The sequence below is a fragment of the Sinocyclocheilus rhinocerous genome, unplaced genomic scaffold (genome assembly GCF_001515625.1).
Source record: "Sinocyclocheilus rhinocerous isolate Xijiao unplaced genomic scaffold, SAMN03320098_v1.1 scaffold865, whole genome shotgun sequence".
In the NCBI taxonomy this organism is placed as follows: Eukaryota; Metazoa; Chordata; class Actinopteri; order Cypriniformes; family Cyprinidae; genus Sinocyclocheilus; species Sinocyclocheilus rhinocerous.
Window position 1 is genome coordinate 52524 of NW_015646167.1, and position 13874 is coordinate 66397.

The 13874-nt window shown below is 36.7% G+C and overlaps 1 protein-coding gene across 4 annotated transcripts in view; it reads right to left on the minus strand.

Moving 5' to 3' along the window:
* Positions 1-4098: 4098 nt before the first annotated feature.
* Positions 4099-13874, minus strand: part of LOC107707055 (netrin-1-like) — a 22652-nt gene continuing 12876 nt past the window's right edge. For all 4 annotated transcript variants that reach the window (XM_016510933.1, XM_016510930.1, XM_016510931.1 and 1 more), the window contains 5 exons: positions 13069-13257; positions 12038-12187; positions 9366-9419; positions 7572-7652; positions 4099-4838 (listed from right to left, as the gene is read on the minus strand). In XM_016510933.1, coding sequence (XP_016366419.1) covers positions 4117-4838; positions 7572-7652; positions 9366-9419; positions 12038-12187; positions 13069-13257 — 1196 coding nt within the window. In that variant the 3' untranslated portion in view covers positions 4099-4116. The remainder of the gene's footprint in view (positions 4839-7571; positions 7653-9365; positions 9420-12037; positions 12188-13068; positions 13258-13874) is intronic.

A 13874-nucleotide genomic window follows, 5' to 3' on the forward strand; every position in this document is an offset into this window, starting at 1 on the left:
ATGTATGTATGTACAAATTAATTTTTTAAGAAATGAAAATATGCTTCAATGGCATTTTTTTCCCTTCTCGTGATATGTGGCATGGTGGGCCAAATCAAAGGTCATCATGGGCCAACCTTTATATGGGTTATTTATACTTAAATTTACTGGTTTGGGCATTTCTGCTGTAAAGCATTTTTTTTTTTTGACAGAATAATGGCTTAGATGGCAATGGTGAGGAAAAATTACTGTAATTACAGAAAAATTACCGGAGCATTTCTATGTCACAAAGGAGTGACAAGTAGACAAAACTTTGGAATATTTAGGGATAATATTCAGCAATTCCACTGAAGAAAAAAAACTTTACGCTGATTTCTCTTTGCAGCAAAAAGGAGTTTCTAGGGCTTGAAATTAACCCAAGCATTCCTGCATGCATATACAGAAAAGGCAAGGTCTGCCTGTGGGAGTACAATTTCTGAAAGGCAGGTATTTTTAGTATAACCCCTCAGTCAGACAAGCTTAATCAGGAAGGTTGAAGTTCATTTTAATTGTATCAACTAGAAGAACATAATGATGACATAGGCTACAGTCCACTATAAACCTAAAGTTGATTTTATAGATTGAGGTCACGACTGCCATTCTGTCATTGTTTGGAATGGATGTATGTTTTACAAATTATGTATGTTTGTTTTTGAGGTTCATCAGTGTGGTACCATGAACGAGTATATATGTACCACAGATGGCACCAGTTTTATTAGAGCTAACAGCCAGCAGGAATCTTGTTGCCATGGACGCAGTGTGTTCGTATGAGAGGCATGCATGCAAGGGATCAACTGGATTGACCTCTTCACTCTCGGGTTAACAGAAGCCGCGTGTGTATCTGGTTTCCTGTGCCTGTCTGTGTATGTGTGCATGATCTCAACAAGACTGTGTTAGCAACATGTTCAGGAAGGCTTATTAAACAATGAGGTTCAATCAGCAGTATCATTACTCACACTGTGAGAAAGAACAGAAGAAAAAGAGCGAGCGAGCGTGAGTGTGGTAGAGCTTGTTGAACTTTGCCTCTGTAATGTACTGTAGGCCTCATGTCTCGTAAAAATTCCTCTTGCCAGCCAGTAACACGCGGGGTCCAGAACTCAGCATCTATCCCACATGTATTCAGTCTGTCTGTATGTTCTTAAAAGAATATAGACCTTAGTCAGGTTAGAAGCCATAGTGAATTTTATGTGAATGTAAAGAGGCTGTGAGGGATAGACTTACGGTCTTTACAAGGGCACAACCTGTATAAAGGTCCCAGATCACGTAATTTTAATAACTCACAAATTTCAAAGCTGTTTTAAGAAGTTTTTGTTTACAGAATTAAGTTTTTTGTAAAATTTTCTCAACAATCGGTATGTTGTTAACAGCACAATCCATTGAACTTCCTTCTATCCTCACAGCCTCGTTTTCATTCCTGTAAAAAAAAAACAAAAAAATCGGTCAACAGCATTTGTAGCATATTTTTATTTCCGCAAAAAATTATTAAAAAATAAATAATACAAAAATAAATAAATAAAATCAAAACTGCCTCGATTTTGTTTTTTAAATCGAGTTTAAGATGACAGATGAGGCACGTACAATGGAACTGAGGGGAGCAGGTTTTTGGAGGATTTAAAAGCAGAAATGTGAAGCTTAGAATTGTATACCTGTATGTGATATGCGCTGCAAAGCTGTGCAATTTGTCATTTTACGTTTCTGCTGGTTACGTAGCCACGTTGTCATGGCTACGAAGTTGTTAAAATTGTTACCGTCAGGGACCTGATTCAAATGGGATGTAACTTTACACAGAAAAGATTAGTAAGATATTCCTACAATGGGATATAACTTCTCACAGAGAAGATTATTTATTTTTACACTATAATCGTGTTAACACGCTTTACGTCTTCCTTGACTTCCGAAACAGTATTACTATTTTTATTGTTTACAGATTGTTTTTAGAATTTTTTTTCTATTTTTCTTTCTGTTTTTTATTTTCTTTAAGAAAAGGAGGGGTGAGAGGAAGTTTATTTTTATGGTAATCAACATTATTCCACAGGTGCTGTCGATTATTGAACTTGTACGGAACCCAGAACATTACTTTAAATTCATGATTAAATATACAGGTGAGTTTGGGATTTTTTTTTATGTGACCAAAATGTCGCACATGCCATGCATCTAGACATCTCACAACTGTGTGTCCACGGGGGCTCTGATAGTGTTAGGAGTGTGTTATCCGATAGGCCTACACGTACTTGGCTGCTAGACAAAATAGAGGACATGTGGATATATTAGGGCACGAGAGTTAGCGAGAAAGACTTCCTGCAATATTGTTCTCAAAACAAGGCAAGCGCGGGGCAGTTTGGTCCTTCAAGCTGTGGGAGAATTTTTTTACATTAAATTAACTGTCGTCAGTCAGCCAGGCAGGAAGGCTGGGAACAGGTGTTTCCTGTGCAAACAAAGCAGGTGCATCATTGGCCGTTTCGCTCGCTTTTACGGTCTCTCTCCATTTGTCTTTCCTCTTTCAGTTTCATGTGCGTGAACTTTTTTTCATTATTACTTTTTTTCTATAAATGAATCATGTTATCTTTCCCTCTCCTTTTCGTACATTTTTTTGCACAGATTTTTTACCTTCTATACTTTGAAATGGAAACATTTATTAAATGTAAGTATTAATTAAATAAACTACTTTACAAGGCTTGTTAACAATATTTATTATGAGGTAGAGCGTTAATTTAAACAAAAAGCAAAAACGTTTTGTCACATTTTGTTAAACAAATAATTATATAATTATAACATTTACATATTATATGATAGCTTAAAATATTCACAAGTAATAAGACTTTAAAAGGCACCATATTAAAGATCTGTTGTATACAGTCTGAATTCATTGCCAAAGTGATTCATATATATATGTGTGTGTGTGTGTGTGTGTGTATGTATGTGTGTGTGTTTTTTCTAGCCACAGAAATTTACAAAAACAATAAAAAAATGTAATTACTTACGGGCACACAAACTTAAGCCACACTTAACATGTCTGTCAATGATGGAATCTGAAAACAATGTGCCTCTTACAATCCAGCAATAAGAGTCTTACATGTCTGACTGTCAGACTAAATACTGTGGACTGAACAGGATACCATTTAAGTAACATCTTGAATAAAATATGGTGATTTTCAGTCTTTTAATATTTGGATTAGATGCATCTCTTTCTGGAGGGAAGGTGCAAAATTTCTCAGAGTATGTGACATGGAAAAATACCTGCATGTTTAATCTGAAAAAATAATACAAATGGCTCTATAATCTGGTGATGAATATATAGCACAACATCACATAAAAGTCTGTGAATATTCAATTGTTATGAGTGGCTCTGTGAAACTGCCTAGATTAGAGACAACTGAAATATTCCTTACCATGCATTTGGCTGAGCTCAAGCCCACCGCAGGCATTTCTTAAAGGAATAGTTCACAAAAATCCAAGATATAGATGAGTTTGTTTCTTCATCAGAACAGTTACAGACACACAGCTTTTCACTTCACAAGATATTGATGGACTGGAGTTTTCTGGATTACTTGTGGATTATTGTGATGTTTTTATCAGCTGTTTGGACTCTCATTCTGACAGCACCCATTAACTGTAGAGGATCCATTGGTGAACAAGTGATGTAATACTAAATTTATCCAAATCTGTTCCAATGAAGAAACAAACTCATCTTCATTTTGGATGTCCTGAGAGCAAGTATATTTTTTTGCAAATTGTCTTTTTTTTTTTTTTTTTTTTTTAATTTTCTTTTATTTTTTTTGTGTACGAGGGCCAGATGCCCAAAAATGGAGGATAGATAGCACACATTTGCAATGTCTGAAACTCATAAATCTCAAATCATAGCAGATAATAATTATTGAGCGCTTCTGGCCCGTGACCTCTTCAAGTCATTGCCTATCAGAAGCAGTTTAGTCCATTCAATCAAAACTCAAGGAACATACGAACCCCAGACGTCAGGAGCTGATGAGGACATGGAAGCCTTTCCCACTTCAACAGTGTTGAAGGAAATCAATACGCAATTTTCTCTCAGAATCTGCACTCAATCCTAAAACCTATTCCTGCTCACAGTATCTCATTTTGTTAGACAGTTGGCCCAGGTGACCACGTTGGACATGCTGTCGGGTGGTACTGCTCATGCTCATTGGCCTGACTCGTCTTTGAAGTACCTGAGAAAGGATCCTGGGTGTGCTGCAATACATGGTGTGTTTCCTGAGTGACGTTTTCAGCCTTACTGTCCTCCTCAAGGTGTGTTTCTGTGTCTTTTCTTTGTATGCCCCGAGTTCCTCCTCTTTTGTGTGTGTGTGTGAGGTCTGATCCTCCAGATTGTGTGGTTAAATGATGCTGTTTATGCACCGTATGTGTATGTTTATTTGGTCTGTGTGGCTCAGACTGCAGTTTGTTAAGATGTGGGGGTGTGTATTCTTCGTATGAGCTTGGGTGAGAGTGTTTCTGTGCAGTGGTGTTTCCCTGTGGGCACTTCCCCCGGGTGTCCTGCCCGCGGAAGCCTCTTAATTTGGGGCTCCAGTGTTCCCTCCACTGCAAAGCCATTGTGGTGCGGTCTGCGACTAACCGCCTCTCCTCGGGGACCCAACTCCGGCCGCTTTCCTCCCCTCCGATCAGGAGGAATGTGCGGCCTATCTGAAGCGCAGGACAACCGCAGCTCAGGTCCCGATCTGGAACCCAGAGGGCCTGAATTCCTCGCTTTACATGTGAAGAGCCCATGCGAAAAACTGACTGCACCAATATGGAAAACTGCCACCAGGGACCAGAACGTTCCTTACTTTTGACCTGCACCTTCAGCACTGGGACAAAAGTATGACAGAAAACAGACACGGATGTTAGACAATGTGACTAAAGACTGGAACACATTAAAAGACTTTTGCCTCAATTTGTAGTCTAGAAAAGTCAACCCTAGATGCCGAAAGTCGAAGCAAGTCAAAGATTTTCAGCAGAGGTGACAGATTTTACAGAACGTCGAATACTGTAGTATGTGATGGTCTAAGGCTACGTTTACACTAGTGCATTTTCGTTTTAAAATGCATAACTTTTGCTACGGTTATGCCTGTCGTTTACACTACTCTGACGTTTTCGACCCTCAAAAACGTAGACTTTCGAAAACGCTGCAGACCGTTTTATTTTGAGAACTCTGTTTCAGTGTAAACGGAACAAAACGGAGAATTTTGAAAACGATGGCATGGCTGCCAACATTCACTCTGCGTATCCAAGACGACCGTGTAAACAATAACATCATGCTCATTGTTGTGACATGCGTTTTCGGTTGTGTAATGTGGACGGAGAACGTTTCTGAAACGCAAGTGTTTTTAAAACACCGTTTTAAAACGAAAACGCACTAGTGTAAACCGGGCCTAAGATTCTGACTTTTTTAGCTGCGGACTACGATTCCGTTCAGTCAGAGGATATCAAACATGTTTCATATGTTGAGCTGATTTTAGAACTCAATGTTGTTTTCATTTGTCATGGGTCTCCTAGCAACAAGGCACAGTTTTTTTGCAGATTGTTGTGTTTGGAATTATTTGTCAGGTAGTGTGTGTTCCTCAGTCGTTCAGTCTATGATGTCCAGTTTTTTTTTTTTTGTGTAACCATTTACAAAGTTGGCAACTGTATGATGCTTAGTGTTTTAAAATATGTTCAGATTTTAGGAGAAGTGTAGTGTATTCCAGCCATCAAGTTCTTCATCATGCATCACATACTACGGAAGATCTTAACTTACTAAAAAAGAATGTAAATCTATATACACTACTGGCCAAAGGTTTAATAATTAAGATTTTTTAAATATTCTTGAAAGAAGTCTCTTATCTCTCAAGGTGATTTTATCAATGTTGTTTTCATTTGTCATGGGTCTCCTAGCAACAAGGCACAGTTTTTTTGCAGATTGTTGTGTTTGGAATTATTTGTCAGGTAGTGTGTGTTCCTCAGTCGTTCAGTCTATGATGTCCAGTTTTTTTTTTTGTGTAACCATTTACAAAGTTGGCAACTGTATGATGCTTAGTGTTTTAAAATATGTTCAGATTTTAGGAGAAGTGTAGTGTATTCCAGCCATCAAGTTCTTCATCATGCATCACATACTACGGAAGAACTTAACTTACTAAAAAAGAATGTAAATCTATATACACTACTGGCCAAAGGTTTAATAATTAAGATTTTTTAAATATTCTTGAAAGAAGTCTCTTATCTCTCAAAATGACTGCATTTATTTGATCAAAAATGGTAATATTGTGAAATATTATTACTGTTTAAAATACTGTAAAATAACTGTAAAGGTTGTTCACTGTATTTTATTTTTTATCAAAGAATCCTGAAAAAATGTATCATGGTTTCCACAAAAATATTAAGCAGCAAAACATTTGTCAACATTTATAATAAGAACCATTATTAATAAATTAGCGCCAATAGTAATTGAGCACCAGAACAGGATTCTGAAGGATCATGTGACACTGAAGACTTAAATAATGGCTGCTGGAAATTCAGCTGTATCATCACAGGAATAAATTACATTTAAAAATATGGTAATATAGAAAACAGTTATATTAAATTGTAAAATTATTTTACAATGTTACTGTTTTACTGTATACTTGATTTTAAAAAAAAGAAATTAAGCCTTTGTGAGCATAAGAGACTTCTTTTAAAAACATTAAAAAAAAATCGTAATTCTTCCAAACAGTTGACCGGTTATATATTTCTGCCATATTCCTATTTCCACCTCAGAAAAATAAAATAAAAAGGCAATTGACTTTTTATGTAATTTACATATCTCACAATTGCAAACTTGTTTCCCATAATTGTGACTTTATATCACATAATGTGTGGCTTTTAGGGTTGCAAAGGGGTGGAAAATTTCCGGAAACTTTCCAAAAATCCCATAAATTAGCGCCAATAGTAATTGAGCACCAGAACAGGATTCTGAAGGATCATGTGACACTGAAGACTTAAATAATGGCTGCTGGAAATTCAGCTGTATCATCACAGGAATAAATTACATTTAAAAATATGGTAATATACAAAACAGTTATATTAAATTGTAAAATTATTTTACAATGTTACTGTTTTACTGTATACTTGATTTAAAAAAAAAGAAATTAAGCCTTTGTGAGCATAAGAGACTTCTTTTAAAAACATTAAAAAAAAATCGTAATTCTTCCAAACAGTTGACCGGTTATATATTTCTGCCATATTCCTATTTCCACCTCAGAAAAATAAAATAAAAAGGCAATTGACTTTTTATGTAATTTACATATCTCACAATTGCAAACTTGTTTCCCATAATTGTGACTTTATATCACATAATGTGTGGCTTTTAGGGTTGCAAAGGGGTGGAAAATTTCCGGAAACTTTCCAAAAATCCCTGGAATATTCCAAAAATCCTAGAAAGTTTCCAAAATTTCTGGAATATTTCCGAAATTTACTGGAAATTGTCCACCTTTTTGCAAGCTTAGTGGCTTTATTTCTTAATTTTAACTTACACAATTGCCTTTTTATTTTGAGGTATAAACCAAATTCCTTAGTTAAGAACTTACCATAGTCCTTGAGACAATATGTCTCTAAATTCATTTTGACTCTTGCTTGGGAAGGGGGACAGTAAGAAAGACATTCCTCACCTGCAGTGAGAGAGAGAGAATTTAATCACACTTTGAAAATTTTTTATTAAAAAATAAATACTTTTTTTTTTGTTTACTTTTGACACATTTCTTAAAAAGCAAGAATTAAAATGTTAATAAACACACATATTTTGGAATCTATTTTAAATTACATTTTGCACCAGTATTAATCTCTCCAATGCAAAGAGAAGGGCTGTTCTATATCTCTATTCAAGTATTTAATAGAGCACAGGGGTCCAGGAGTAGTAAAGGCAGTTCTTTAGTTTCCAGAGAACTAGAGTTGGCCTGTCTACTCAGTGCAGATCACAATAAAGTGTGTGAAATCAGTCAGCAGTAATGGACTACACTGCACTTTTTTAGATATTAGCGAAGCAGCTGTGGCAGGTATATTACCATAATCATGGCAGACTGCACAATATTCTGTTGCTGTCAATGGTACAACACATTTTATTCAGAATGAAAATGTCTGCTCTGAGGTTTTTATTGTCTGCTGGTCACCAGGCCAGATGTCAAGATAGTATCACCTTGGAAAATACTTAATTTGGTCATCCAGAGACTCCTGTGAGGCCCCTAAAAAAGGGATATATTTCTCGGTCTTATCTCTGTTTGGTGTCAATACTTGGTTCTTGTAGGGAGTCAGTAGAGGCTAGTGGTCCCAGTGGAATCAGAAGACAATAATATAGATTTAAAATAATGCTTATAAGTCTGAGCCAGTGTCATTAAATGAACAGCAGGATAAAACTCTTTTGCAATTTCAGAAAATGTGACTGGATATCATAAAGTATTGTTCAAATAATTGCAGAGACAGTTCAAGGTATATTTAGCCTGAAAGAGTAATTCTAATGTTGATTTGTGTAATAGAGAAAACATACATTAGCAGTTACAAGGGATGATGCTAATGTAGATTTCTGTCTACATATAAATTCAGAATAGGAAAATAGGAAAAAAAAAATAGGAAAGCCATGAATTATTATAATTATTGGTATACTAGTCAAGTCAAATCACCTTTATTTATAGCACTTTATACAATACAAATTGTTTCAAAGCAGCTTCACAGTAATAAACAGCAAAATAAGAATCACTGATGCAAACTAAATCAAATAGGAGATCAATTCAAATTCTGCTGCAAAGCAGCTCTACAAAGACAACTAATATGATTAATTATACATAGGTTAATAATATGTAAAATGTGGTGGATTACTTATCCCACACTATTAATTATAGGAACATGATTAATTCCAATTGTGCAGCTTATTATGAAGAGACATACTATTACCTTTCTAAACTATATAATGCATCTAAAGATTAAAACATTTTTATCAGGGAAATTAATGTGGTCAGAAAGCTATAGTGACACTGAATGGGTAAATAACAATGAACTACATGCAGTCTGTGCATATTAACCCGAAAACAATTGTTAGACAATCCACTAGGGGGCAGCAAATAACTTTTAACATGCTTTATTATGTTGACTATGCATCTTATTTGAATATTATTTCATTGTTATTGTGTTGTTTCTTGTCATTCCTTTTGCGTACAAAGCTTTGGCAATATATGTAAACAAAACATAACATTAACAAATCATAAATTGAATATTTTAAATTGAAAAAAATTTGTTTTTAAAGATGACAATTCACAAATGAACAGTGTACCAGAAAACTCAAAATAAAAGTATTGTGTGTGTGTGTTTATAAGGAAGAACCAATTGCTTACCAATGCTGTACTGAGGCTGGTAAACTGGGGTGGGTGGTGCAAACTCCTGAATACCTGAACGAACAACAGACAGAGAGAAAGGGGGACGAGGGTCTCATTAAATTACAGCAAGCAGTGACAAGTTTATTTGTGTGCCTTTCATTTTGTCCTTCCTCTTTTTCACACCTCCGCTGTGGGTGACTCGCTCTAATCCCTGTGGTGGCTCATTAGGGCATACTTGCCATTTGTGAGTGTGTGAGGGAGAAAGGGGACGTGTGTGCTCTGACTGCAGTTTGCCCTGTAGTCTTTTAGTGCATGTGGAATGCTTGTGTTAAAAACAAGTGTACTTTTGTCATAGTGTGTGAGCCCAGACAATTTCATGCATGTGTGTGGTCTTAAAGGTCAATAGGGCCGCTATCAGGATGCCCTCTGTCACACACGCATACATACAGACCATGGTCTGCAAAGCTGGGTCAACCATATATTACCCATGAGTTCTGTACTTCTGCCCATATCTCTGACACAACTGGGACACTGACACCTTATCCTCCTCTTCCAACCCCCCAAACGCTAAAGTCCCTCAGCAATAAATCATATCAAACGTCAAACAGCTTCAAATCCATTTTAGTGTTTTGAGTCTGAGGCATTTAGTAGGTCACTGGGTGTAAGAGCTGGCAAATGTACACCTGAAGAAATCTATTTGCTTTAAAGTATGTATTATATAGATAGAGTTTAATGTGGATAACATGAGACTTCCTGGTCACTGTTATCCAAAATAAAACCCCCACAAAATCTTCAAGTGCTAATAATATCTAATGTCTGGGTCACTTTCCCTGTGATAAACGACGGCTGCGTTTCCTGCTCCATGAGAGGTGGCAAATGACCCGCTGTTGTTGGTTATGTTTTTAGCTGCGGCTCGCCTTTGGTGCTGGAAAGACGGGAGCTCATGCTATAAATATCCATGTTGAGACGATCCATGTAGAACAACAAACAAGCTCTTCTATCACTCAGCCGTAACCCGTGAAGAATTATGAGTCTGTCGTGCTGGGAGGGAAACGGGTCTGGTTGTGCACCACGACAGGTGCTGTTCGCCATACCATGTCATCCTTTTCCCTGAGGCTTGCGCCGTTACGTGAACTTCAAGAAATAAAAACGCAGCAATACTCATTGGATTATCATGTAATGAAAATGAAGCACCTAGAAATCCAGGAAAGCTGATTGTAATGTTGATGAAAGCCAAGTGGCACCACCTGAGAAGTTTCAAGACTTTGTATGGAAACAGTTATTCACAGGAATGAGAGGAAGGCGTTAAGAGTTTCAGAAAGTGGCTTCTACTAAATCCTTCATAAACAAACAGTAGTTTGCAAAGGGACAATGATACTGAGTTTGGAGTTTAAATAAATTAAGCCGTTTAATTGGTTCAAGGGCAGTTGAGATGAAAAATAAACCAGGGGAAAAACACTATAGCAGATACCAAAAAATGGACTAGGCGGGTCGCCGTGATTTTGCCAAGTAAGATGGATCAACGTCTTTTGGATGAACATTACTGTCCAAAAATATAGACTAAACCCAATCCCTACCCCTAAACCTAACCCTACCCATAATTTATTCCTAAAATCAGAGGGAAATGATAGCTGATTAACAAGGGTGTAGAAGCACCTAACCCTGATCGTAAGCCTAAAACAGACATTTCCTGAAAAGTTATCCCTCAATTCTGATTGGTTAATTGGAATGTTGTTCCAGGATCAACAAGGATGTTGATCCAGGAACATGTTGTACTTGGTCAAATGATCACGGTCACCGGACTAGGCACTAAGGCAGTTTTTAATGTTTTTCAAAGAAATTTCCTATTCTTACCAAGGCTGCATTTATTTGATCAAAAATTCTGTAAAAACAAGAATATTGTGAAATATTATTACTATTTTAAATAACCCTTTTCTATTTTAAAATATTTCAAAATGTAATTCATTCCTGGTATGGCAAAGCTGAATTTTCAGCGTCCATTCTTCAGTGTCATATGATCCTTCAGAAATCATTCTAATATGCTGATTTGGTGATCGCAAGTGTGATGTACACAGACTTTATGAAATGAAAATAAATTTGTTTATTTTCAACGTTTACTCAAATTCACAAAAATGAAAACAGAAATAGTTTACTATCAACTGAAAGCTGCTAAGGACGTTTACATGCAGTGTAAAAATTCAAAAGTTATACTAAAGCAATAAATGATCTTTAAAAGAAAATATCAGGTACCTGTTTTAGTCAGACTGAAATCGCACTAGTCCAATTTCAGACCAAGTCAGACCTTGACGTTGTCTTGTATGTATATGTGCTAATGGGACTGTGTTGTGCGCATGTTCTGAAAGACAAAGACCTGATGTGTGATATGTATTTTATGCATTGTGTCATGCACACTTTACAGAGAAATTAAGACTGCAGCATGTCTAGGCAAAAACATGCTGTAGCTCAATTAAAATTGCGCATGTACTGACTAAAATTTGAAACTTACTAGGTGGGGAGATGAACATGTCTGTTCATCAAGAGAACATGGTTATCGGTCAATGGTCAGATATGGGCTGATTACTAATCTTGGCTAATATATCAGTATACCATTACTAGAAACACTGCTTGTTATGTCCAGCAACTTTAGTTATTATACAGAATAGAATCAAAACGCAAGGTGTGATACTTACGGATACATGGCCGAAGAGGGGAATGACCTTGCTTGTATCCCGGGGCACAACGGTTACACCTCTGTCCTGTGACACCTTCTCTACACAAACACTGTCCTGTGGACTGGTTACACCAACGGCCCACTGCACCCATGGGGTGGCACTTGCATGCTGAGGGAGACGAATAGAAAATGAAAGAATGAAAGTGAAGAAAAAAGATTAGGAATTTTATAAGAACACACAAGAGTAATGTAAAAATGGAAGGAAGAGAGAAGAGAATTTTCGTAGGACTAAGGGTATTAGTGTGAGACTAGCGGCTTTAGACACATGAAGGGAAATGACGAGTAATACTACACAGAACAAGGCAGCTGTGGTTCATGTCTTCAGTTGTAATTCACGTCTCATTGACCCCTGAGCAAGATTTCCCCCATAAAACATATGTGTGATGGCTGGGAGATCATTGAGAGGAAAGATCTGCTTTTCTGCTTTTGCTCAACCTTTCTTCATCCAAACAAAGCTCCAACCGTTCTACAAACATTTATACACGCTTAAAAAGTCAGGTCTGTTTTAACATTAACAAGTTCTAAATCTTCCAGTTTCCAAATTTCTAAGATAATTCTATCACCCAATTCAAATATTTAGATGTTAGCAGAGATTTTATGGTATTATCAAGACATAATTTAGATTTTGTATACATTTTATGAACTTGCACACTAATTTACAAATAAACATTGATGTATGATATTCATGCACAAGCACGCAGTGTAAACTGATGTTATATTGGGACATTGACTAAAATGCTCCGTGAGCATGCCATAGATATGAGAGCAGTCAAAGGGCAAGTTTCAGTGCACATTCCATCACTCAGTGTAGCCATAACATAGACACAGACTATGCTGCCTTTCACACACCTCAGACCCCACAGATGGCAAAGCCAAAAAAAACATGTTTTTCTTTTCACTTGTGGAACGGCAAGAATGATTCACTCATGTATAGACCAGCTTTAACATGATTTCCACATAAAACACACAGACAAATCATTTGTTACTGACGCTGGCAGGCCTTGCGGTGGCTGAGCGGTTTGCTGTGGTCTCGCGTATATCCGTTCTGGCAGAACTGGCAGTGGCGTCCCATTGTGTGATGCCGACACTTCAAACAAATGCCTCCACTGACTCGACCAGACTGCTGATACACGGCCATACTGAACCTACACTTAGTTGAGTGACCGTTACATTCACATGCTGGGAAAGAGAGAAACAGACAAAGATGAGGGCAGATAGAGGATTATAAAATGTGACCCTGGACCACAAAACCAGTCATAAGGGTCAATTTTTCGAAATTTTGATTGATACATCATCTGAAAGCTGAATAAATAAGCTTTCAATTGATGTATGGTTTGTTAGGATAGGACAATATTTGGCTGAGATACAACTATTTGAAAATCTGGAATCTGAGGGTGCAAAAAAATCCAAATACTGAGAAATTCACCTTTAAAGTTGTCCAAATGAAGTTCTTAGCAAAGCATATTACTAATCAAAAATTAAGTTTTAATATATTTACAGTAGGAAATTTACAAAATATCTTCATGGAACATGATCTTTACTTAATATCCTAATGATTTTTGTCATAAAGGAAAAATTTATAATTTTGACCCATACAATGTATTGTTGGCTATTGCTACAAATATACCCCAGCAACTTAAGACTGGTTTTGTGGTCCAGGGTCACATATAGAGAAAGCGAGCAAAGAATATTTAACGTTAAAAGAACAGTATGCCTGACTTCAGTCTAGCGCGAGTTTAAAGGGGTCATATGATGCGATTTCAATTTTTCCTTTCTCTTTGGAGTGTTACAAGCTC